We start from the raw sequence: 25,964 nt of genomic DNA, 5'->3' as shown, positions 1-25,964 counted from the left end.
TTTATTATGTTGAGGTATATTCCTTCTATATCTAATCTGTTAAGGGTTTTTAATCATGAAAGATGTTGTATTTTGTCACATGCTTTTTCTACATCTTTTGAGATGATCATGTGATTTTTATCTTTCATTTTATAGACATGATAAATTACTTTTATTGATTTGCATGTGTTGAACCATCCTTGCATCCCAGGAATAAATCCCACTTCATCATGGTGTATACTCCTTTTAATGTGTTCTTGAATTAGGTTTGCTATTATTTTGTTGAGAATTTTTACATCTATATTCATCAGGGATATTGGTTTTCTTTTCTTGTGGTATCCTTATCTGGTTTTGGTACCAAGGTAATGCTGGCTTCATAGAATGAGTTTGGAAGTGTTCCCTCTTCCTCAATATTTTGGAAGTTTGAGGAGGATTGGTGTTAATTCTTCTTTAAATGTTTGGTAGAATTCACCAGTGAAGCTCTCTGGTCCTGGAGTTTTCTGTGTTGGGAGGTTTTTTTTTTTTTTTGAAAGATTAGCCCTGAGCTAACATCTGTTGCCAATCCTCCTCTTTTTTGCTGAGGAAGATTGGCCCTGGGCTAGCATCCATGCCCATCTTCCTCTACTTTATATGGGATGCCGCCACAGCATGGCCTGATAAGCGGTGCATAGGTCCGTGCCTGGGATCTGAAGCCATGAACCCCGGGCCACCAAAGTGGAATGTGCAAACTTAACTGCTATGCCACCGGGCCGGTCCCTCTGTGTTGGGATTTTTTTGATTACTGACTCAATCTCTTGACTTGATATTGATCTATTCAGATTTTCTGTTTCTTCCTGATTCAGTCTTTGTAGGTTGTGTGTTTCTAGATTTGTATCCATTTCTTCTATATTATATATAATTTGTTGGCATATAATTGTTTATATTTGTCTCTTTTGATTCTTTGTATTTCTGTAGTATCAATGGTAATGTCTCCTCTTTCATTTCTAATTTTATTTATTTGAGTCTTCTCTCTTTTTCTTAGTTAGTCTAGCTAAGGGTTTATCTTTTCAAAGAATCAGCTTTTAGTTTTGTTGATCCTTTCTATTGTTTTTCGGGTCTCTATTTCATTTATTTCTGCTCTGATTTTTATTTCCTTCCTTCTGCTAACATTGGGCTTAATTTGTTCCTTTTTTTCTAGTTCCTTGGGGTGTAAAGTTAGGTTGTTTATTTGAGATCTTTCTAATTTCTTAATATATGCATTTATTGCTATAAACTTTCTTCTCAGAACTGCTTTTGCTGTATCCCACAAAATTCGATGTTTTATTTTCATTTTCATTTGCTTTGAGAAAAAATTTTTCCCTTTTGATTTCTTCTTTGACCCATTGGTTGTTGAGAAGTGTGTTATTTAGTTTCCACATATTTGTAAATTAACTCACTTTCCTCTTATTGTTGATTTCTGATTTCCTACCATTGTGATCAGAGAACACAGTTGGTATGATTTCAGTCTTCTTAAATTTGCCAAAATTTGTTTTGTGTCCTATCATGTGATCCATCCTGGAGAATGTTCCATGTGCACTTCAGAAGAATGTGTAGTCTGCTGCTGTTGGATGAAATGTTGTATACACGTCAAGTCCATTTGTTCTCAAGTGTGGTTCAATTCCAACGTTTCCTTGTTGATTTTCTTTCTGGATGATCTGTCCATTGTTGATAGTGGGGTATTGAAATCCTCTACTATTATTGTATTGTTGTCTATTTTCCTTTAAGATCTGTTAGTATTTGCTTAATACATTTTGCTGCTTGGGTGTTGGGAGCATATGTATTTATGATTGTTATATCTTCTTGGTATATTGACCCCTTTATCATTATATACTGACTTTCTTTGTCTCTTGTTACCATTTTTGGCTTGAAGTCTATTTTGTCTGATATAAGTATGGTTGTACCTGCTTTCTTTTCGTTAACATTTGCTTGGAGTTTCATCTTCCACCCCTTCCCTTTGAGCCTATGTGTGTCTTTAGAGCTGAAATGAGTCTCCTGATGGCAGCATATAGTTGGGTCTTGTTTTTAAATCCACCCAGCCACTCTGTGCCTTTTGATTGGTGAGTTCAATCCATTTACATTTAGGGTGATTATTCATTTAGAGTGATATTCATTATTCAGTAAGGACTTATTTTTGACATTTTATCTTTTGTTTTCTGCTTGTTTTTTAATCTCCATTGTCTCTTTTTCCTTGTATTTCTGTCTACCTTTTAAAATTGGTGGTTTTCCATGCTGGTTTACTCAGTTTCCCCTTTTGTTAATGTTTATTGTCTCTGCTGTAGATTTTTGTTTTGTGGTTACCATGAGGTTTGCATAAAATGTCTGATAGATAAAAATAGTCCTTTTTCTGCTGATAGCAACTTATCTTCATTTGCCTATACAGGTTTCATCCTTTTATTCCTTTTATATTTTTGCTGTTAGAAATTCTCTCTTTTTATGCTGTGAGTTTATTACCAAATTGTAGTAGCTATAGTTATTTTTAATGCTCTTTTCCTTTAACCTTTATGCTATAATTAAATGTTTAATATTGTATTCTAAAATAGAGTTACAGTCTTCTGATTCTGTCTGTATATCAGCTTACTCAGAGTTTTGTGTACTTGTGTCTTTTCATTTCAGGTAGAAGAGCTCCTTTCAACATTTCTTGTAAGGCAGCTCTGGTGGTAGTGAACTCTCTCAGCTTTTATTTGTCTAGGAAAGCCTTTATTTCTCCTTAATATCTGAAGGATAACTTTGCTGGATAGAGTATTCTGGGTTGGCAGTTTTTATCTTTTATTAGTTTGAATATGTCATTCTACTGTCTCCTGGCCTGTAGAGTTTCTATTGAGAAATCTGCTGATAGTCTAAAGGAGTTCCTTTGTAGGTTACTTTTTTTTTTCCCCGGCTGCCTTTAAGATTCCATCTTTATCACTGACTTTTGACAGCTTCATTACAATGTGTCTTGGAGAAGGTCTTTCTGCATCAAGATAATAAGGCGATGTGTTAGCTTCGTGGACTCACATGTCCAGTTCTTCAGGTTTGGGAAGTTCTCAGCTATATTTCTTTAAATGAACTCTCTGCCCCCTTTTCTTTCTCTCCTTCTAGTATACCCATTATTCTTATTTTGGCTCTCCTAATGGAATCTGATAGCTCTAGTAGGGTTTCTGCACTTTTCAAAAATCTTAGTTCTCTCTCCTTTTCCACCTGAACCATTTCTAGATTCCTATCTTCCAGCTCACTTATTCTCTCTTCTTTCTGATCTGCTCTATTTCCAGTGCTTTCTAATGCATTCTTCATCTTATTTATTGAGTTCCTCAGCTCCAGAATTTCTGTTTGGTTCTTTTTTAGAATTGGAAAATTTCAAAATATTTTTAAAAACACACCTCTAAATAACCAATATATTAAAGAGGAAATCTCAAGGAAAATTAGATAAATTTTTGAACTGAATGAAAATAAAAATACAACACATTCAAATTGGTGGAATACAACTAAAGCAGTGCTTAGATGAAAACCCTTGGGATTATCTGCTTATATTAGAAAAGAAGTGTCTCAAATCAATAAGAAAAAGAAGAGCAAATTAAATCTAAAGTAAGCAAAGAAAATAACAAAGAGCAGAAATCAATGAAATGGAAACAGATAAATAGAAAACGTCAGTGAAACAAAAGCTTATTCTTTTGCTTTTTTGCTGAGGAAGATTAGCCCTAAGCTAACATCTGTGCCAATCTTCCTCTATTTTGTATGTGGGTCGCCGCCACAGCATGGCTGACAAGTGCTATAGGTCCGTGCCTGGGATTCAAACCCACAAACAGGGGCTGCTGAAGCAGAGCATGCCAAACTCAACCACTATGCCATGGGGCTGGCCCCGAAAGCTTATTCTTTGAAGAGATCAACAACGCTGATAAACCTATAGCCAACTGACCAAGACACAAAGAGAGAAGACACAAATTTCCAATATTAGGAATGAAAGAAGGTTCATCGATACAGACCCTCCAGACATTAAAAAGGATAATAATGAAATACCATGAACAGTGAAGCTGGCTCATATTGCCTTACAATAGCCAGTTATTCAATTTCAGAACTTTTGGAACCAGTTGTTAAACCAGTTATGAAATTAGGTGTGGTTGTAGTATTTAGGCAATGAAAATTGGCAAACACTACAAAATCAGGTCTTTATATTCCTGGAGAGCCAGTTAAACATTTAGCAGCACACCATTGTCCATGAACAACTCTATGCTTATAAATCTGACAATTTAGATGAAATGAAACAATTCTTTGAAAGACACAAAGGACCAAAATTCACTGAAGAAGAAATACATAACCTAAATAGTCCTGTATCTATTTAAGAAATTTATAGTTTAAAAACTTCCACCAGAAAACTCCAGGTGCAGATATTTTCCCTGGTGAATTCTACCAAATGCACAAGGAAGAAATAATACCAATTCTACAAATCTCTTCCAGAAAATAGAAGAGGAGAGAATAATTCCCAATGCATTTTTATGAGGCCAGCGTTTCTCTGATAACAAATTCATAAAAAAGCATTTCAAGAAATCTTGAGACTTATATTCCTTGTGAATATAGATGCAAAAATCCTCGACAAAATATTAACAGACTGAATCCAGCAATATATAAAAAGAAGAATATATCATTATCAAAGGGGTTTTATCCTGAGAATGCAAGGCTGGTTCACAGTTGAAAATCAATAAATTTAACCATGTTAACATACACTAAGAAGAAAATCATATAATAATCTCAATACATGCAGAAAAATCATTTGACAAAACTCAGCTTCCATTTTTGATAAAAACTCTCAGAAAACTAAATATAGAAAGGAACTTCCTTAACTTGATAAAGGTATATTCTACAGTATATCTACAGCTAACATCATACTTAGTGGTGAAAGACTGAACTCGTTCTCCATAAGACCTGGAACAAGGAAGGATGTCTCATTACTCCTATTCAACATCATGCTGTAAATCCTATCTGGTACAATAAGGGAGGAAAAAGGCATACAGATTGGGAAGGAAGAAATAGAACTATTTCTGTTTGCAGAGGACCTGATTGTCTGTGTATCAAATCTCAAGGAATCTACAAAAAATTTCCCAGAATTAATAGGTGAGTTTAGTAAGGACACAGGAAACAAGGTCAATATTTAAAGAAAAAACAAAACCAAAAAACCTGAATCTAATCAGAGAAGACTTCTGGTTTCAGCTTCAACATGTAAAGAGTTTGGAAATTGTCACTCACATCCTTAAAACAAGAAAACAATCAAACAAACTTAAAATCAATGACTTTTCTTAGATCCTTCAGAGAATTGAAGTCACAGGGCAAACCACCACTCTGAAATCTGGAGAGACAGGTAAGTACAGAGAATCATAGCTAAGATCAGCTTACCAGAAGCAGAAGCCGCTGGAGCCAGTAACTGGTAGGAACAGTTTACATAAGTGGTTATTTTGACTAATTGCTGGAGGCTGTGTGTGGCCTAGCTTGAGAATTAACCCCTGGGGGCCTAGTTTTATACAGGCCCCCACACTTCTGTGGGTTTTACCTCCAGGAATTCCATCAGATTCTTGTAGTAAAGATCATGGAAAAAAATCTCTCCTGTTTTGGGCAGGGGGAGGAGAAAAGTAACCCTTTTGAAATACATCCAGAATGTTCTCCATTACAAAGGCCTAGTCTCCAGGAGGAACCACGTTACCAGAACTTTATCTAACATGTGGGAAGGGCAGTTAGTCAACTTTAGCCCCCTTCAGCCTTCGTGTCTCATGTAAGGTTAGAGAAAAAAAAGACTAAAAAATGCTTCTGAAAGTCATAGCCCAAAAACTCAGACCCACTAAACAACTAAGATTTAATTAAAAGATCGTGGAATGCTTCCCTTCCTCAGTACCTTACCGCTACATGCACAGGGCTTCAGTATAATAATAGTGGATTACAACTGAGAGAGCTGCAACACAGACACTGTTTGAGAAGGAGTTCTTAAGGAACCCAAAGATAATAGGAGAGGAAACAAAACAAACCAAGGAAACTGAATCCTCTGGTACCCATAGCTATAGCAAACATTAAACAGAGTCCAGGTCCTAGCCAGATTAATACAAAACCTCATCCTAAAAGCATAATTATCTTAGTTCCTATCACCCATTGACTTATGTCCAACTTCCAACAAAAAGTTTTATACGATATGCTAAAAGACAAGAAAAGAAACAGTTTGAAGAAACAAAGCAAGCATCAGAACCAGACTTGGATATAACACAGATTTTGGAATTACCATATAGAGAATTTAAAATAACTGTGAATAATATATAAAGGGCTCTAATGGAAAAAGTAGACAACATGCAAGAAAAGATAGGTAATGTAAGCAGAGAGATGGAAACTATAAGAATCAGGAGGAAAGGCTAGAAATCAAAAACATTCAACAGAAATGAAGAATGCCTTTGATGGGCTCATCACTAGACTGGACATGGATAAGGAAAGAATCAGTGATCTTGAAGATGTGTCACTAGAAACTTCCCAAACTGAAATGCAAAGAGAAAAATGAATGAAAACAACAGGACAGAATAGCCAAATATTGTGGGACAATTACAAAAGGTGTAAAATGCTGGTAATAGGAATACCAACTGGAGAATAAAGAGGAAAAGGAACAGAAGAAATATTTGAAGTAATAATGGCTGAAAAATTTCCAAAATTAATGACAGATCCAGGAAGCTCAGAGAACACCAAGCAGGATAAATGCCAGAAATCTATACACATAGACAAACTGTAGAAAACCAAAGACAAAAATCTTGAAAGAAGCCAGGGGAGAATAAAAATCTTTACCTATAGAAGAGCAAAGGTAAGAATTACATCAGATTTCTCATCAGAAACCATGCAAACAAGAAAAGAGCAAACTATTTATAATGTTGAAAGGAAAAACCCACCAACCTAAAATTCTATATCCAGCAAAATTATTTTTCAAAATTGAAGGAGAAGTGAAGACTTGCTCAGACAAACAAAAACTGAGGGAATTTGTCACCAACAGAATCACCTTGAAAGAAATGTCAAAAGAAGTTTTTCAGAGAGAAGGAAAATGATATAGGTCAGAAACTCGGATCTACATAAAGAAAGAAAGAACATCAGAGAAGGAATAAATGAAGCTAAAATAAAATATTTTATTTTTCTTATTCAGTATAAAACTTCTGGGAGAAAATGTAGGAGAAAATTGTGATGACCCTGGGTTAGATAAAGAGTTCTTAGAACACCAAAAGCATGATTCTTAAAAAAAGGAAATGATAAGTTGGACCTCATCAAAATGAAAAACTGTTGCTCTTTGAAAGAAATTATTAATAGGATGAAATAACAAGTCACAGGCTGGGAGAAAATATTTGCAAATCACATATCTGACAAAGGACTTGTATCTAGACTATCTAAAAAACACTCAAAACTCAAAAATAAGAAACGACCCATTAAACAATGGCCAAATATTTGAATAGACACTTCATCAAAGAAGATACATAGATGGCAAATAAGCACATGAAAAGATTATCAATTATTCATTAAGGAAATGCAAATTTAAACCAAAATTAGATACTACTATATACCTTGTAGAATGACTTAAAAAAAAAAAAAAGACTTGGAAATACCAACAACTGGTGAGAATGTGGATCAGTTGGACTCTCATATATTGCCAGTGGGAATGTGAAATGATACAACCACTCTGGAAAACCATAGTTTAAAGTTAAACATATATTTACCATAGATTTCGAGGCAAGGAATATTACTAAGAGTAAAAGTAGTATGGAACATACCAAACATATCTACTTATTTCTGTCATCCTTCTTGCTTATAAATCTAGTCATGTGCTGCATAATGACATTTTGGCCAATGACAGACTGTGTACATGACAGTGGTCCCATAAGATCAGTACCATATAGCTTAGGTGTGTAGTAGGCTATACCATCTAGGTTTGTGTAGGTACACTCTATGATATTTGCACAATGACGAAATCACCTAAAGACGCATTTCTCAAAATGTATCCCTGTTGTTAAGTGATGCATGACTGTACTATAAGGTAGTTTACAGCATAAAGGAACTAACCTTTGATATTTTGGTATCTAAGAAACAGCACGTGATTCGGGATGTAAAAACATTTAAGAGTTTTCTTCTTCTGAATTTGGAGTCCTATGTTTGAAAGGCAACATAAAAAAATATTGTAGTAGATTGGTCGCTTAAGATAGTAGTATTAGATACCTGAGAACGATGAATGGTTGCAGTTTGACTACCTATTAACCAGACTGATAATACAATGTTTTAAAATAAAAATAACAGAAGATAACATTATTTCAAGGAACTTGAGCTCCTGCAGAAGTGAGGAGCTTTTGTTTTTGTTATTTTATAGTAACAAAGGACATGTCCAAGTTAGCACAAAACACACAGTTATTTTGGGGAGATGTAGGACCTCTGCTATGTGGGCAAATGACCTATGAGGTAAATAAAGGTTTACTCCATATTTTAAGGTAAAGACTAAATATTCAAAGATCAGTTTGTTATTTTAACAGAAAATTGAATAACAGTTTGTTATTTTAACAGAAAATTGAGTTGAATCTTGCAATAATATAACATTTATTAGTAAAGGATTCACAAGCTCCTGAAAAATCTTAAATGAGTTAAACTGAACCAACTTTGTCAAAATTTTAACACATTTCATTGCTTCATACTGCACTCATTATTTGCAGGTATTATAAATTAAGTAAATATAGTTCACTGTCTCTCAAATCTTCTATAACTTGTTGTACCCACTCATTTGTCTTTAATTATTTTGTTTCACGTTCTAGAATAACTGGATACTTTAAATCAGCTATATCACTAAACACACTGTTTATTAGTTCAGTTGACTTTTTTCTTTTCATAGCAAGATTTTCTTGGTGGAGAAAGTAGTTTGTTAAAATATCTTCTAGTGCAAACACCCCATCTCATTACTAACCAGGACCTTGAATAGCCTTATGCTAGCATGATATATATAGTGAGAACTAATACACCCAAGGAAAGAATCCCAGCGTTAGGGGTGGGTTTTATTCCTGGAATTGTTCACCTATGAGTTGAACAATCAGGCATGTCACTTATCCTTTACCTATTAGCTGAATAATTGGGCATGTCATTTATCCTTTTTAAGCTTCAGTTTTCTCATTTTTAATAAAGAGTATTCTGAAGTCAAACTGAATAATGCATTTTAAGTCCATTATTGCGTTATTCAGTGCAAACTGAATGTTTTAATGTGTTTTAATAATGCATTTATTAAATGCATTTAATAGTGCAAGTTTTTTTTTTGCAAATTGTGTCTTATCATTACCGTAGTCCAGCTCTAAGAAGAGCCCAAAGTACTTTTTGGTGACTACTGTCATGGAACTTATATCATGTTTTATTTGTCCCTCTGTCTTATCTCCCTTACTAAACTGTGAGTACCTTGAGAGCAAGAATTGTGTTTTATGAGCACACAAAGTATGCTTGCTGAATGAATGATTATCTAGTATCCAGGGCTTAGTAAACAAGTCTGAGTGTTATACTCTTTTCTTCTCTCTCAGTGTCGTTGAAAATGTATAGTTAATGGCATTGGTACGTTAATTTTCCTGAAACACTGCATTGCAAGTAGCATCCACTGTCACAAAACCAAGTCCAACGCAAGTCTTTATAACTGTATTTAATAAACCTCTCCCTAATCAAGCCACAGTTTATCTTTAATCAGGTACAACAAAAAGTGTTAGTGATGGTGCTGGTTGGTCAGAAGTAGATCCAGGGCTCTTCTATTTTCCATATCTATTCAGGCCAAGGAATTGAAGCTGTTTCAGGCCAAGCCTTGAAACCTAAGGCTATTGCTCTATTACTTATCAACTCAGCCAAGGTGAAAGACAAAAATTTTTTTTTTGTGAGGAAGATCAGCCCTGTGCTAACATCTGCCAATCCTCCTCTTTTTTTGCTGAGGAAGATGGGCCCTGGGCTAATATCCGTGCCTCATCTTCCTCCACTTTATGTGGGACGCCGCCACAGCATGGCTTGCCAAGCGGTGCATCGGTTCGCGCCCGGGATCCGAACCGGCGAACTCCGGGCTGCCGCAGCGGAAAGCGCACACTTAACCACTTGCCCCACCGGGCCGGCCCCGTGAAAGACAAATTTTTGATAATCACCTCAAATTATTCAGTTTCTGGTGGTGGGATCAGTATCCTTAGAAGGCTGTTTCCTAGGAAATATGCTATTCCTTCAGACTCCTTTAAGCCCATATTGTCTACTGTGGGTTGGGGGAGTCCTACAATTGGAGAGGTCTCACAGCCCCACAGAACATTTAACCTTGCCCTGAGTTAACATCAAAAAGCCTGATTCTCACATATTAAAAGAACACAGGAGTTACACAAGAGATACAATCAACTTTGGTGGAGTTTTAAGTATGTTTTCTCTGACAGTTGTTGTGATAAACATTCACTATATACACCTCAAGAATATTTTTGTCTTGTACCACTAGGTCAAGGATATTTCCCTTCATTTAGGTATTACTTAACAGAAATAATTGTTATGATAAAATTGGTGTAGTAGGTTGATTGGCAACCCCCAAAAAGATATGTCCACATCCTAATCCCTAGAAACTGTGAATGTTATCATATATGGCAAAAGATGTGATTAAGTTAAGGGTCTGGAAAGAAGGAGCTTATCCTGATTATCTAGGTGGGCCCTGAATACAACCACATGTATCCTTATAAGAGAGAGGCAAAAGGAGAATAGATACACACACACAGGAGACCACACAGAGAAGAGAAAGTGATGTGACCACGGAGGTAGGGATTGGAGTGATGTGGCTACAAGCCAAGGCATGCCAGCTGCCACCAGAAGCTAGTAGAGGCAAGGAACAGATTCTCCTCCAGAACATCCAGGGTGAGCATGGCTCTGCTGACGCTTTGATTTTGGACTTTGGGCCTCCAGAACTGTGAGAGAATAAATTTCTGTTGTTTAAGTCACCAAGTTTGTAGTAATCTGTTATAGCAGCCCTCAGAAACTAGTACAGTTAGTGTAACATATCTTTATATTGTCTTCAGTTATTTATGTACCTGAACAATTTGAACTTTTGTTCATTTCATAGGAATAACATACAGCTTTAAATTTTTGAGTCTTTTTAGGGATTTGATATTGCCTTAATACTACAAACGAAATAGTAAGGGTAACCTTCAAGGGGAAGTATGATTGGGAATTAACTGATTTATGTAATCTAATTGAGTCACAATCTGTATATAAGTATAGTTGTGGCAATCCTCCACTTACTGACTCTATCTACCTACCTACCTACCAGTAGATAGCAGTCTAACATCTGTTAAGGCTTTTTTTGTGTGTGTATGAGAAAGGTTAGCCCTGAGCTAACATTTGTTGCCAATCCTCCTCTTTTTGCTGAGGAAGATTGGCCCTGAGCTAACATCTGTGTCCGTCTTCCTCTACTTTATACGGGACGCTGCCACAGCATGGCTTGACAAGCAGTGCGTCCGTCTGCGCCTGGGATGCGAACCTGTGAACCCGGGGCCGCCAGAGCGGAGTGCACGAACTTAATCGCTATGCCACCAGGCTGGCCCTGTTAAGGCTCTTTTTTGATGAGAATATTTTTTGACCAGAATTTACTTTAGAAGCATTAATTTCGGATTTGCTAGGAGTTGGCAAAGGATGATATAGCCAGCATATTTTCAAGTTATCTACACTAGTAATAGCGTGGAGGAGCTGAATTATAGTTAGAGCGATGATTGTCTAGAAAAGCCTCAAGTTAGGCAAATCATTGTTTTTAGTGAGAGGACCATGATAGGCTAAATCAGAAGTGTATAACTTTAAGTCAATAAAAAGAAAAAGTATGACCAAAAAGATAAAGAACAAAAGCATTCAAAGGATAGTTTGGCAATTATCAGGAGAATCTTTTTCCATTGCTTTTTGATGCTTCATGGAGTTATTTGCTAGTTCCAAGGATCTTGGGTCAGCTGTTGAATTCTAGTGGTTCTCTCTGGAGAACGTAGGTTTATGATCCCAATGGGTGTAACTTTCCAATTCTTGTCAGATGGGTGATGTCATTTTAGTTGGGAAATATGTATCCAAGGATAAATTCCTTCTACTTCAACTGCTCTACTGGAGTTAAGAATATCTGATATGGTTTTTTCCAATGATATTCAAGGGCAGTCTGTCTTTGAGCTATTTTCAGGCACACTGGATCATACTGATTAGATGGTTGACAAGGAAAGGCAGCCTGTTTCTTTTAATGATAGGCTTGAGATATATTGGTTAATCTCTTATAATATTTAGCTAAAAGAGTTTTTGTAAATGAGTGATGTGAAGTTTGGGTGGAGATGTTCCCCAGATATGTGCCTGCAAGTGACTAGTTGACAGGGAGGTAATCTAGGACTTCCTCATGGGAAAGAACACAAAGCCTAAGAGAAAAAGGGTAGTCCTTGAGGGTATGGAATTTCTGGGTATCTGGTAATTGGGCTGATTTCAGTTTTTATATTTCATGTATTCTTCCCACTTTTCCAGAGTATTGTGTGTATAAGGACAGGAGATTTTTTAGTAAGGAGCAAAGTTTTGCATAATTCAAAATAAATATCCCAGGGGCTGGCCCCATGGCCTGGTGGTTGAGTTTGGCATGCTCCACTTCAGTGGCCCGGGTTTTGCGGGTTCATTTCCCCGGCATGGACCTACACCACTCATCAGCCATGCTGTGGTGGCAACCCGCATACAAAATGGAGGAAGATTAGCAGAGATGTTAGTTCAAGGCAAATCTTCTTCAAGGAAAAAAAAGAGGGAGATTGGCAATGGATGTTAGTTCAGGGTGAATCTTCCTCAGCAAAATAAATAAATAAATACATAAATAAATACTAAATATATATATATATATCCCAGTAAAATGTTTTCCCCTATCACTGGATAGCTAAGTTGGAATTGCGTAGGTAGAGAACACAAATATATAATAGTTTTTTAAGCCATTTTAAGTTGCGGTGACTATTCAATTGGGAATTGCTTTAGCCCATCCAAAAAATAAACACACAATTGCTAGTACGAATTCATAACCCACAGAGGGAAGAAATTGTACAAAATCTGTTTGGAGATCCTCAAAGGGTCCCTTTGGGCAAGGTTCCAATCCATGTCTCACTTTTATAGTTTTTCTGGGACTACGTTGGTTACAGATGAGGAAAGAACTAGTCACATCTTCTGATACCTTAGAAAAGTTACCCCCGTTAGTGTTCAATACTGTAATCAGTTTATCCCTACTGTAATGAGTTGTGTCGTGGAGCATTTGGGGAAGTATCCATTTGAGGTTAACTGGTGCTACCAGGTGGCCATGATGAATCTGGCAACCTGATTAGTTCTAGTGTTTCTTAAGAATTGGGGGCTAAATTTTTTGCATTAATGATGGAATGCTTGACTACATAGATTGGTCTTTCTTCTCTATAAGAGGCCCTTGTCTATGTACTTTAGTCAGAGCATTGTGGTTAGTATGATGATCTGCTAAAACATTTCCTCTAATGTCTATTTTACTATGGACTTCTGCCTTTAGGACAGCAGTTTTTCGGGAAGCTTTCAGGCATCAAGTAATTTGTATATTTGTTATTCATTTTTAATACAGATAACTGAAGAGGATAAAAGTCTCTTTTCTTTCCATTGCATTCCAAAGTTGTGAATACTTCGAAAGCAAAAAAGCAATCAGTGTATTACCCTTTTATTTTTAGCAATCTCACATGCCCTAGAGAGGGCCATAATTTTGGTGACTTGAGCCAATTTGCTACCTGGTAATGGATTTGAGATTCTATAAGAGAATCTAGAAAGATTATCACATAATCAGTTTATTATTATCTTCTTTCATTTTTAGGATAAAAGCTATCAATAAACAATATTAAACCAAGATTTAGTATAGGAGCATCCAGAAGATCTGTTCCAGGAATGGACAATTCTCAGGTTACAGAAATCATGAGATTCTCCTTCACTGGTGTGGACAATACAGTTACTGTATTAAGAGTGTTACATTGGTGAATGGTATTATGAGATAGAGAAAGTAACTATTTTGTAGTTAATCAACTAACATAAAAATACTGGGTATTTTCAGTTAACAACAGGGATTGTGTTGAATGCGATACCATAAAATAGGAAGATGAACCTAGTACAGGATCTGAAGGTTCTTAGACTAATTTAGCCAAGATTGCATTTTTTTCTGACAAAGATAAAAAGCCTTGCTAGATCAGGGAATAGGCATTCATAGGCAATGAGTTTTTGATGTGTGCCAAGTTGTTGAGTTAATACCGTTAAACTATGGCCTCCCGGTTTGTGTGCTTCAAAAAGAAAGCTTTATGATGATCTGGAAGATCAGCAAAGATGATTGTTGAGGAAATATTTTGAGATCACTGAAGGTCTTTTTGGTTTCTGTGTTTTGTGAGAATGATTCCAAGAGGTTTGATTAAGTCAAATCATATAGAGGCCTGTCTATTTCAAAAAACTTGCTACCTATACTCTACAACATCAAATTAATCCCAGAAATCATCTTAATTGTTTTAGTGGCCAGCCTTGAATAATTTGGGATTAATTGTAGTCTCTCATTAGACTCTGTCCTTCGTAGCCAATATATCCTGGCCTAGATCAGGGGTTGGCAAACCATGGCCTCCTGTCCAAATCTAGCCCACTGGCTGTTTTTGTACAGCCTGTGAACTAAGAATGGTTTTTACATTTTTAAATGGTTGAAAAAAATCAAAAGAATAATGTTTCATGATGTGTAAAAATTATTTAAAACTCAAATTGCAGTGTCCATAAATAAAGTTATTGGAACACAGCTGTGCTTATTCACTTATGAATTGTCTATGGCTATTTTTGCACTATAATAGCAAAAGTTGAATAGATGTGACAGAAACTATATGTCTCACAAGGTCAAAAATGTTTAGTATCTGGCCCTTCACAGAATAAGTTTGCTGAACCCTGGGTAATTAACTATTATTTTTTAGAATTAAAATTTTGCCTTAGAAAAGCTTTGTGAATAGAGTTATAGAGTCAATCTTAGAATCTCAAGATGGGTTATCTTTAAGATCTTGGTTTAAGACATGAGAAAAGTAGGATGGGGCTTCAGTAAATGCCTGAAGTATAACTTTCCAGGTAAATTGTTGATTTTTCCTTGGTAAAGGCAATATATACTGGCTATCTTCATCAGCTAGGATATGAAAGAAAGTAAAAATAGGACCAAAGAGAGTATATTTGGGTTAGGCAGTACTAGAAAATAAAGTTTAAGTCTTTATTAAGACTTAATTAATAATAAGTCTTATTATTATTATGGTTAATAGCTCGCAGATATTGGATAAATCTATGTCCTCCACCATCACAGTTTTTTTTTTTTTAAACAGGCATATTGCTTGGACAATCAATCCTTGTTATATTAAAGGATAATTAATCCTTCTTATATTAACTCTGTTATAGTTGGCTTAGATCGTCCTTAACTTCAGCATTAAGAGGATTTTAGGCAACAGTGTCAACAGAATCTATCTGAACTCTTCTGGGTTTAACTCCAATTATTCTGCCTCTTTTCCCCTCAGGAGTTCGGGTACCATGGGGAATTATTTGGCTATTTTATTTATTTATTTATTTATTCATTTATTTATTCATTTATTCATTCATTCATTTTTATTTATTTATTTATTTATTTGGAAGATCAGCTCTGAGCTAACATCTGTTGCCAATCCTCCTATTTTTCCTGAGGAAGATTGGCCATGGGCTAACATCCATGCCCATCTTCCTCTACTTTATATGGGATGCTGCCACAGCATGGCTTGACAAGCCGTGCGTCGGTGCATGCCCGGGATCTGAACCTGCGAACCCCCGGGCTGCCGAAGCAGAGTGCGCTCACTTAACTGCTGCACCACCTGGCTGGCCCCTATTTGGTTATTTTTTTGAATCAATATACTAATGTCCATAGCTGTAATTTGATAATGTGCAGTAGAATTTTCTGTGACTCCTGAAAAAAATTTGTCTGAGGTACATTTCTTCTGGTGGTTCTTTTTGCAAAGTAGATTCCTAATGAAATTTATAGAAAAGTGCCTTAGAGAAGAAAGGAATGTTCTTCTGACAGTTGTCTCCAAGTAACAGTTACAGTTTGGGACATGGAAAAGGACTTAGTATTGTTAGGAATTCCCACTACTTGAATGGTTTTAGTACTCTGAGCCATCAGATTTTCTATGGTGGTGGGATTAATAGTAAAGGTAGTGGCACCTGTATTGACAAGAAAACTGTATTGTTGTTCATCTGTATTTATAGATCTACTCAGAATCTTCTATTGAGTGGAAATTTTTTCCTTTAAGTGGCATCATTGGGCAGATTTTGGATAATTATGCTATTTCTTAACCAATATGATGCCTTGGCTCATCCAATGGCCCTTCTACTTGCAATTTTTCTAAGCATAGGCATAGGGAACTGAGGACCTTTTAGTATTATTTTTATTTGAGGAACCAGGTATTTTATGTGGAGATCTGGAATTTGTTTTCCTTTCTGGCTTGCTACCTCCTAGGGTTTTTGAAAATGTTCAACCACGTGTTGGAGATAGTCTAAACTGGCATTGTCCCATTCCAGTTTATTTTTCTAACACCCCTATTTTATATACCAAAAAAAGAGAAAAAGAGGCTCAATTTATCCCATAAAACTGTTTAAAGCTTACTGGAATCTAGTTTTAAACTCTCTTATTAATCTTTATTGTTTTTTCTATTTTGAACTTTTCATCCAATTTATCCTTAAGGGAAAGGCTTCATAAACGTTCTTGTATAGTACATTTCCTAATTTTTTTTTTTGCCCATTTAGGAATATTTTAAAAATTATGCACAGCTGAGTTATTTAAATCCTGTCTTGGTCTTTCCCATCCTGTTCTTTTGACAGTTTTCCCTACATGAAGTTCTAAAAGTTAAGTGATTCAACTGGTTTAGATCTGGTAGAGTCTAACAAAATCATGAATTCTGAAGCAAATTTCTAGTTTCCTGAGAATTAAGAAAACCCTTAATTTTAGAGCTCAACTCAGGTCTAGACCATGGTTTAATTCAACTTCTGTGATCTGTCTTTTGATCTAGCATGGGGATATTGTGCAATGTGTTTGTTTCTTTCCTAAGAAAAAGGTGAAAAAGGGCAGCTTGTTTAGGGGATCATGAGAAGGAGGAAATAGAAAGAGTGAGAATGAGAATGAAGACAGAGTTGTGTAGACAGAAAGAGAGATAACTTGAGTCTTGGAAAATGTGAGGTAGCTACTGCTTCCTTCTCCTGGGGATGGCCTTCTTATCACTGATTTCACCCAGAAATGATCTAAAATTGGCAATGATGATAAAAGTAGCTGTCTATTAAATTTAATATAGCTAATATATGTATGGACTGAAGTGTAAGATGAAATGCTGTGTATTGCAAAAAAAAATATGACAGTTCCTGCCATGAGAGAGTTACACTCTAGTAGAAGTAGTAGAGAGTGAGGGAACCAATGTGAATTGTGTACTTTTCTATGTACCAGACATGTTTCTAGACCCTGTAAATATTGTATCATATTTAATCTTCAAAATAATCCTGAGAAATACATTGATTACCCCTCCCCTTCCCCATTTTATGGTTTGGGCAATGAAGACTTTGAGAATTTAAATGGCTTTACCAAGGTTACACAGCCCGAAGAATATGAAGCCAGGATTTGAATCTGGTCTAAGACATATACAAATAACTGTCGAAGACAGAATGAGACATACAGTTACAACGGCATAAAAATGGGCCATTGGAGTTGAACACCATCAGAGTCCCTTTAGTTCAGGAATATTTAAGGAGGGCTTCATGAAGGAGATAGCATTTGAACTGGGCTTTGCAGGTTGAGGGTAGGATTTTAACAGGTGAATATGGCAAGGAAGGCAAATGAATGGTAGAGCTGGGATTGAATCCAATTCAGTCTGAAGCCAAAGCCTATTTTTTTTCCATTACACAAAACTAGAACAGTGAGAGCAAATGTGGGAAACCAATGCGACTGAAAAGGGATTGTATTACCTTGAGTTATAGAAAAAAGGCTGAAAAGGAAGATCCAGACAAGAACATGAGGTTCTATGCAAGTACAACAGGTTCTATGATATAGAAGAAATCATTCCAAATACCATAATTACCTATGGAGATTACATTTGATTTCTCTCCTTGGCAACTTTTATCTCAGGACTGGTATTTCAGAGGGCCTGGTGGGTTGAATGCTAATGGAGCAACATGGCGGTAAGGCTGGGTGTGGGGCTATATAACAGGAGAATTGGAAAATGCTTTTGATAGAAGCCAATGTGTTCTCTGATGTATTTATTTTTAGCTCAAACCATTTTACAATATGAAACCCTTATCAAAGGCTGATAGTGAAAAAGCAGAAAATCAGACGATTCCAAAACTAGCTGATTTATTGGAACTTGCACGGAAGGAAAAAAAATTTGTGATATTTGATCTTCATAGGCCTCCACAAAAACATCCTGTCAGAAACACGTATGTCCGCCGTGTAGTAAACGTGATCCTTGACTCTAAAATTGAGCAACATCTGGTATGTCTGTCTCAGTATTTGTGGTAGAGGTTGGGGGGTGGGTAGCATGTCCTAGCAGCATAGCGGTTGAACCTGACCTACTTTGTAGATCTTCCCTGGGATCCTTAAATAATTTTGCTCTCTATAGAAATGGAGATTGTTGCTTATACAGCTACATGTGGCAATCTAAGAATGACCCAATTAAGTTTATCTCAATGGGGAAAAACATTGAGGCTGTTTGTTATTCCAAACCAAATGAAATATCAGCACTCTGTTAAAAAGAAATGTGTGTAATGATTATATGATGTGGTCTGCATCATCACCAACACAGAATTATTAGAAAGGGCCTGGGTAACACTAAGGCTTTGAGGACTTGGCTTTAATTAATGATATAGAAAGAACAGCTGGTTCTTATTTGAGCAGAGATTTGTTCATGTTTTTCAGAAGCAACTCTGCATCTGGGTAGTCAGTCATTCCAAATCTCTTAAATTCTTAGAATATGGAAGAGTGCTATGAGGAAAACAAATATGTGTCTTTCTGCAAATGGAACTGTTTCCATAGATAAGTCATAATAGCATTCCCTGTTGGCAGGAAATGACCCTTCTCAAAGATGATTTTTAGCATCATCAGCCAGAGGAGATGTTTATGATTCCCACCTTTCTACCACACCTACCACTCCTCACCCACTTTAGCTAGTTTGAGGCTCTCTGCACAAAATGGACCCTTTACCCATGATGTTAACTGAGAAAACTCAACTCCAGAGCAACCCTGGTGAAAGCCTCATTATAATTGTTCATGTGACAATATTAGGCCAGACTGCCTCTTTCAACAACAGCTAGAATCTCTCTGCTCCCTATAGACTGTTAACCAGTGCTGGAATAGAGCTCCATCCATTCTACATGAGGCTGTTTGCCTAGACAGCTGATTATCCACTGAAGGACTTCCTGTTTCTCTTTACAGATTTTTTGGTTGCCGGGTTTTGATAGGGAGTATGTCAAGAGAAGAGCTCCTGGTTTTCAGCAGGTGGGCCGGTTCTTATCCATTGAAAACCTTGCAAAAGAAAATATCAGGATAATAAATGTTGACTATAAGAAGTTGTTCTACAATGGATTGAGGTAAGTGACCACACCTCTCTTGGCATGTGTTGGCTTACTTGCACAAAATCTTCATTCTAGCCAAGCTACTTAGCTTCCCCTTCCCATCCCAGGATTTCTGTGTGTGGCTATCTTTTTGGAATCCCCTGTTTTCCCCTTCTTACCCTTCCCTCCCTCTCCTCCTCCCTCCCTCTGCCGATAAACGTTTATCAAGTATAGACTGTGTCTCTGGAACATAGACTTCAGCCCCTTCTCCTTTGTGTTCCAATCTCTCATCATTCATTACACTTTTTTGTATGCTTGGTGTTTTTGTTTTTATGTAAGGTGATCATTGAAAAGTAAGAACTTAAAAAGTTGTTTATTTCCTCCTGCTGTTACCAGATGGATTGCAGTACCTCCTAAATAGCTTTGTGATCCAGAAAGCCATATTTCTTATGGGGATAATTAAGAACATAACTAAATCGTTATTTAAAACAAAAAAAAAACTTAAGACAACCAAACATGAGAAAAAACTAAAATTATGAAACACCACTAATTAGAGACAGATTTTCAGAATTAAAAGCACCAGGGAATAAAATTGTAACTTTTTCAAACTTAACTGTTATTAATCACTGCTTAGTTTAATCCATATCCCCTTTCTGCTATATTTAAAAATAAATTTTTCAGATAATTCTAAATGCTTCAGAGACAGAGTCTTCCTTGCGGAAATATATATAAATCCAAAATCTCCTTAGACTTAATAAAAACACCCCTTAGATACCTTTCTGCATCTCAAGCCATGAGCTAGGCTTTTGGATGCACCTTTGTTCCTGCTTTTCCTTCTCTCTGGCCATGGGGTGGTTGATCATAAAATATATCTTTTTTCTTTTAGCATATATGCTAAAATGAAAATTATAACTGTTTTACCTCTATTTCCCACTCAGAAGATTTATCTTTGCCCAAATCCTCCTCTATTTTGAATGTATTTCTATTTCCTTTTACTTTTTTTCAAATAGAAAATGGCTCTAAGATGATTTCCTTCTCTCCCAATCATAATTTAGATTAATCTAGTAGTTGAGAATAAGTATAATAGCTTCCATTAATTGAGCCGTTATTATGTGTCAAGTTCTGTGGTTGGTAGACCACATGCGCTTTTTCAAATCCTGGCCTACCAGTCAGCTGCACATATGACTTTGGACAAATTTATTATTTTTTTTTATTGTGGTAACATTGGTTTATAACATTACATAAATTTCAGGTGTATGTCATTATACTTCTATTTCTGCATAGATTAGATCATGTTCACCACCCAAAGACTAATTACCATCCATCACCACACACATATGCCTAATTGTCCCTTTCGCCCTCGTCTCTCCCCGCTTCCCCTCTGGTAACCACCAACCCAATCTCAGTCTCTATGTGTTTGTTTGTTGTTGTTGTTATCTTCTATTCATGAGTGAGATCATATGGTATTTGACTTTCTCCCTCTGACTCATTTCACTTAGCATACTACCCTCAGGGTCCATCCAGGTTGTTGCACATGGCAAGGTTTCATCTTTTATTATGCTGAGTAATATTCCATTGTGTATATATACCACATCTTCTTTATCCATTCGTCCCTTGATGGCACCTAGGTTGCTTCCAAGTCTTGGCTATTGTGAATAATGCTGCAGTGAACATAGGGGTGCGTATATCTTTATGCATTCGTGTTTTCACATTCTTTGAATAAATACCCAGCAGTGGAATAGCTGGATTGTATGGTAGTTCTATTCTTAAATTTTTAGGAATCTCCATAGTGTTTTCCATGGTGGCTGCACCAGTTTGCATTCCCACCAGCAGTGTATGAGAGTTCCCTTCTCTCCACATCCTCTCCAACAGTTGTTATTTCTTGTCTTGTTGATTATAGACATTCTGATGGGCGTGAGGTGATATCTCATTGTAGTTTTGATTTGCATTTCCCTAGAAATTAGTGACGTTGAATATCTTTTCATGTGCCTGTTGGTCATCTGTATATCTTCTTTGGAAAAATGTCTGTTCAGATCTTTTGCCCATTTTTAATTGGGTTGTTTGTTTTTTGTTGTTGTTGAGATGTATGAGTTCTTTATATATTTTGGAGATTAACCCTGTATCAGATATATGGTTTGCAAATAACTTCTCCCAATTATTAGGTTGTCTTTTCGTTTTGTTGATGGTTTCTTTTGCTGTGCAGAAGCTTTTTAGTTTGATGTAGTCCCATTTATTTATTTTTTCTATTTTTTCTCTTGCCTGGTCAGACATGGTATTTAAAAAATTTGCTGCCTAAGACCAATGTCAAAGAGCGTACGGACTATGTTTTCTTCTAGAAGTTTTATGGTTTCAGGTCTTACATTCAAGTCTTTAATCCATTTTGAGTTAATTTTTGTGTATGGTGTAAAATAATGGTCTACTTTCATTCTTTTGCATGTTTTCCCAACACTATTTATTGAAGAGACTTTCCTTTCTCCATTGTATGTTCTTGGCTCCCTTGTTGAAAATTAGCTGTCTATAGTGTGGGTTTATTTCTGGGCTCTTGATTCTGTTCCATTGATCTGTGTGTCTGTTTTTGTGCCAGTTCCATGTTGTTTTGATAACTATAGCTTTGTCGTATATTTTGAAGTCAGGGAGTGTGGCACTTCCAGCTTTGTTCTTTTTTCTAAGGATTCCTTTGGCTCTTCAGGGTCTTTTGTTCCATATAAATTTTAGGATTCTTTGTTCTATTTCTGTGAAAAATGTCGTTGGAACTTAGATAGGGATTGCATTGAATCTGGAGTGCTTTAGGGAGTATGGACATTTTAACTATGTTAATTATTCCAATCCAGGAGCACAGAATATCTCTCCATTTCTTTGTGTCTTCTTCAGTTTCTTTCAACAGTGTTTTATAGTTTTCAGTGTATGGGTCTTGCACCTCTTTGGTTAAATTTATTCCTAGGTATTTTATTCTTTTTGTTGCAATTGTAAATGGGATTGTATTCTTAATTTCTCTTTCTGCTATTTCCTTGTTAGTGTATAGAAACACAACTGATTTTTGTATGTTGATTTTGTATCCTGCAATTTACTGTATTCATTTATTACTTCTAAAGGTTTTTTGATGGATTCTTTAGGGTTGTCTATATATAAAATCATATCATCTGCAAATAGTGACAGTTTCACTTCTTCCTTTCCAATTTGGATCCCTTTTATTTCCTTTTCTTGCCTGATTGCTCTGGCTAGGACTTCCAATACTGTGTTAAATAAGATTGACAAAAATGGGCATCCTTGTCTGATTCCTATTCTTAAAGGGATAGCTTTCAATTTTTCTTCATTGAGGAGGATATTAGCTGTGGGTCTGTCATATATGGCCTTTATTATGTTGAGATACTTTCCTTCTATGCTCATTTTATTCAGATTTTTTATCATAAATGGATGTTGGGTCTTGTCAGATGCTTTCTCTGCATCTATTGAGATGATCATGTGATTTTTATTCTTCATTTTGTTAATGTGGTGTATCATGTTGATTGATTTATGGATGTTGAACCATCCCTGTATCCCTGGAATAAATCCCACTTGATCATGGTGTATGATCTTTTTAATGTATTGTTGTATTTGATTTGCTAGTATTCTGTTGAGGTTTTTTGCATCAAAGTTCATCAGTGATATTGGCCTGTAATTTTCCTTTTTTGTGTTGTCCTTGTCGGGTTTTGGTATCAGGGTAATGTTGGCTTCATAGAATGAGTTAGGAAGCTTCCTCTCCTCTTCAATTTTTTGGAAGAGTTTGAGAAGGATAGGTATTAAGTCTTCTTTGAATGTTTGGTAGAATTCACCAGGGAAGCCGTCTGGTCCTGGACTTTTATTTTTGGGGAGGTTTATGATTACTGTTCGATCTCCTTACTGGTGATTGGTCTATTCAAATTCTCTATTTCTTCTTGATTCAGTTTTGGAAGGTGGTATGATTCTAAGAATTTATCCATTTCTTCTAGAATATCCAATTTGTTGGCTTATAGCTTTTCATAGCATTCTCTTATAATCTTTTGTATTTCTGAGGTGTCCATTGTAATTTCTTCTCTTTCATTTCTGATTTTATTTATTTGAGCCTTCTCTATTTTTTTCTTGGTGAGTCTAACTAAAGATTTGTCAATTTTGTTTATCTTTTCAAAGAACCAGCTCTTAGTTTCATTGATTTTTATATATATATTTTTTTAGTCTCTATTTCATTTATTTCCTATCTGAATTTTATTATTTCCTGCCTTCTTCTGGTTTGGGGCTTTGTTTGTTCTTCTTTTTCCAGTTCCTGTAGGTGCACTGTTAGATTGTTTATTTGCAATTTTTCTTGTTTATTGAGGTAGGCCTGAATTCCTGTAAACTTCCCCTCTTAGAACCACTCTTGCTGTATCCTGTAAATTTTGACATGTTGTATTTTCATTTTCATTTGTCTCCAGGTATTTGTTGATTTCTCCATTAACCCAATAGTTGTTCAGTAGCATTTTGTTTAATCTCCACATATTTGTGGCTTTTACAGTTTTGTTCCTGTAGTTGATTTCTAGTTTCATTCCGTTGTGGTCAGAAAAGATGCTTGGTATTATTTCAATCTTAAATTTCTCGAGACTTGTTTTGTGGCCTAGTATGTGATCTGTGCTGGAAAATGTTCCATATGCATTTGAAAAGAATGTGTATTCTGTGGTTTTTGGATGGAATGTTCTGTATATATCTACTAAGTCCATCTGGTCTAATGTGTCATTAAGGCCAGTGTTTCCTTATTGATCTTCTGTTTGGATGATTTATCCACTGGTGTAAGTGGAGTGTTCAAGTCCCCTACTATTATTGTGTTACTGTCTGTTTCTCCTTTTATGTCTGTTAATAATTGCTTTATATATTTAGGTGCTCCTATGTTAGGTGCATAGATGTAAATTTACAAGTGTTATATCCTCTTGTTGGATTGTTCCCTTGATCATTATGTAGTTCCCTTCTCTGTCTCTTATTACAGCCTTTGTTTTAAAGTCTATTTTGTCTGATATAAGTATTGCTACTCCAGCTTTCTTTTCATTGCCATTTGCATGGAGTATATTTTTCCATTCCTTCACTTTCAGTTTGTGAGTGTCTTTAGGTTTGAAATGTGTCTCTTGTCTGCAGCATACATATGGGTCTTGGTTTTTTTATCCAATCAGCCACCCTGTGTCTTTTGATTGGAGCATTTAGTCCATTGACGTTTAAAGTAGCTATTGATAAATATGTATTTATTGCCGTTTTGTTTCTTTTTTTCTGGGTGTTTTAGTAGTTCTTCTCTATTCCTTTCTTCTTCTCTTGCTCTCTTCTCTTGTGGTTTTATGGCTTTCTTTAGTGTTATGTTTAGGTTCCTTTCTCTTAAAATTTTGTGTGTTTATTATAGGTTTCTGGTTTGTGATTACCATGAGGTTCATATATAATAACCTACATAAATAGCAGTCCATATTAAGTTGATGTTCTCTTAAGTTTGACCTCTTGCTAAAAGCTCCACTCTTTTACTCCCCTCCTCCTACATTTTATGTTTTTGATATCAGATGTAACCTCTTTTTTGTGTGTATCCATTAACCTCTTATCTTGGAAACAGATAATTTTAGTACTTTTGTCTTTTGACCTTCATATTAGCTTCATAGATGGTTGATCTGCTACCTTTAATGTATATTTGCCTTTACCAGTAATTTTATGATTTTTTTTTTTTTGATAATTTTCTTATTCCTGTTTGTGGTCTTTTCTTTTCCACTTAAATAAGTCCCTTTAGCATTTCTTGTAAGGCTGGTTTGTTGGTGATAAACTCCTTTAGTTTTTGCTTGTCTGGGAAACTCTTTATCTCTCCTTCCATTTTGAATGATAACTTTGCTGGTAGCGTATTCTTGGCTGTAGGTTTCTTCCTTTCAGCACTTTAAATATATCATGGCACTCCCTTCTAGCCTGTAAGGTTTCTGCTGAGAAGTCAGCTAATAGCCTTATGGGGTTTCCTTTGTATGTAACTTGTTGCCTTTCTCTTGCAGCTTTTAGGATTCTCTCTTTGTCTTTAGTTCTTGACATTTTGATTATAATACGTCTTAGTGTGGCCCTCTTTGGGTTCATCTAGTTTGGTGCTCTCTGTGCTTCCCATACCTGGAGGTCTGTTTCCTTGCTTAGCTAGGAAAGTTTTCAGCTATTATTTCTTCAAATATATTCTCTGCCCCTTTGTCTCTCTCTTCTCCTTCTGGGACACCTATAATATGGATGTTAGTGTCCTTGATGTTGTTCCAGAGGTCCCTTACACTGTCCTTGTTCCTTTTAATTCTTTTTTATTTTTTCTGTTCAGCTTGGGTGATTTCCTCTAGTCTTTGGTCCAGCTCGCTGATCCATTCTTCTGTATCATCTACTCTGCTATTGATTCCCTCTAGTGAATTTTTCATTTCCATTAT

At 36.0% G+C, this 25,964-nt stretch overlaps 1 protein-coding gene across 1 annotated transcript in view; it reads left to right on the top strand.

Annotated features, from left to right (window-relative positions):
- GDPD4 (glycerophosphodiester phosphodiesterase domain containing 4) overlaps nucleotides 1–25,964 on the top strand; it is a 113,058-nt gene that overhangs the window by 61,280 nt on the left and 25,814 nt on the right. The window contains exons 11-12 of the mRNA XM_087433489.1: nucleotides 18,284–18,505; nucleotides 19,445–19,599. Coding sequence (XP_087289615.1) covers nucleotides 18,284–18,505; nucleotides 19,445–19,599 — 377 coding nt within the window. The remainder of the gene's footprint in view (nucleotides 1–18,283; nucleotides 18,506–19,444; nucleotides 19,600–25,964) is intronic.

This window comes from Ceratotherium simum, chromosome 7 (genome assembly GCF_057802395.1).
Source record: "Ceratotherium simum simum isolate JZ-2026a chromosome 7, ASM5780239v1, whole genome shotgun sequence".
Lineage (NCBI taxonomy): Eukaryota > Metazoa > Chordata > Mammalia > Perissodactyla > Rhinocerotidae > Ceratotherium > Ceratotherium simum.
Note: the sequence above shows the minus strand (reverse complement) of the source record. Positions and strands in the feature narration are given on the sequence as shown.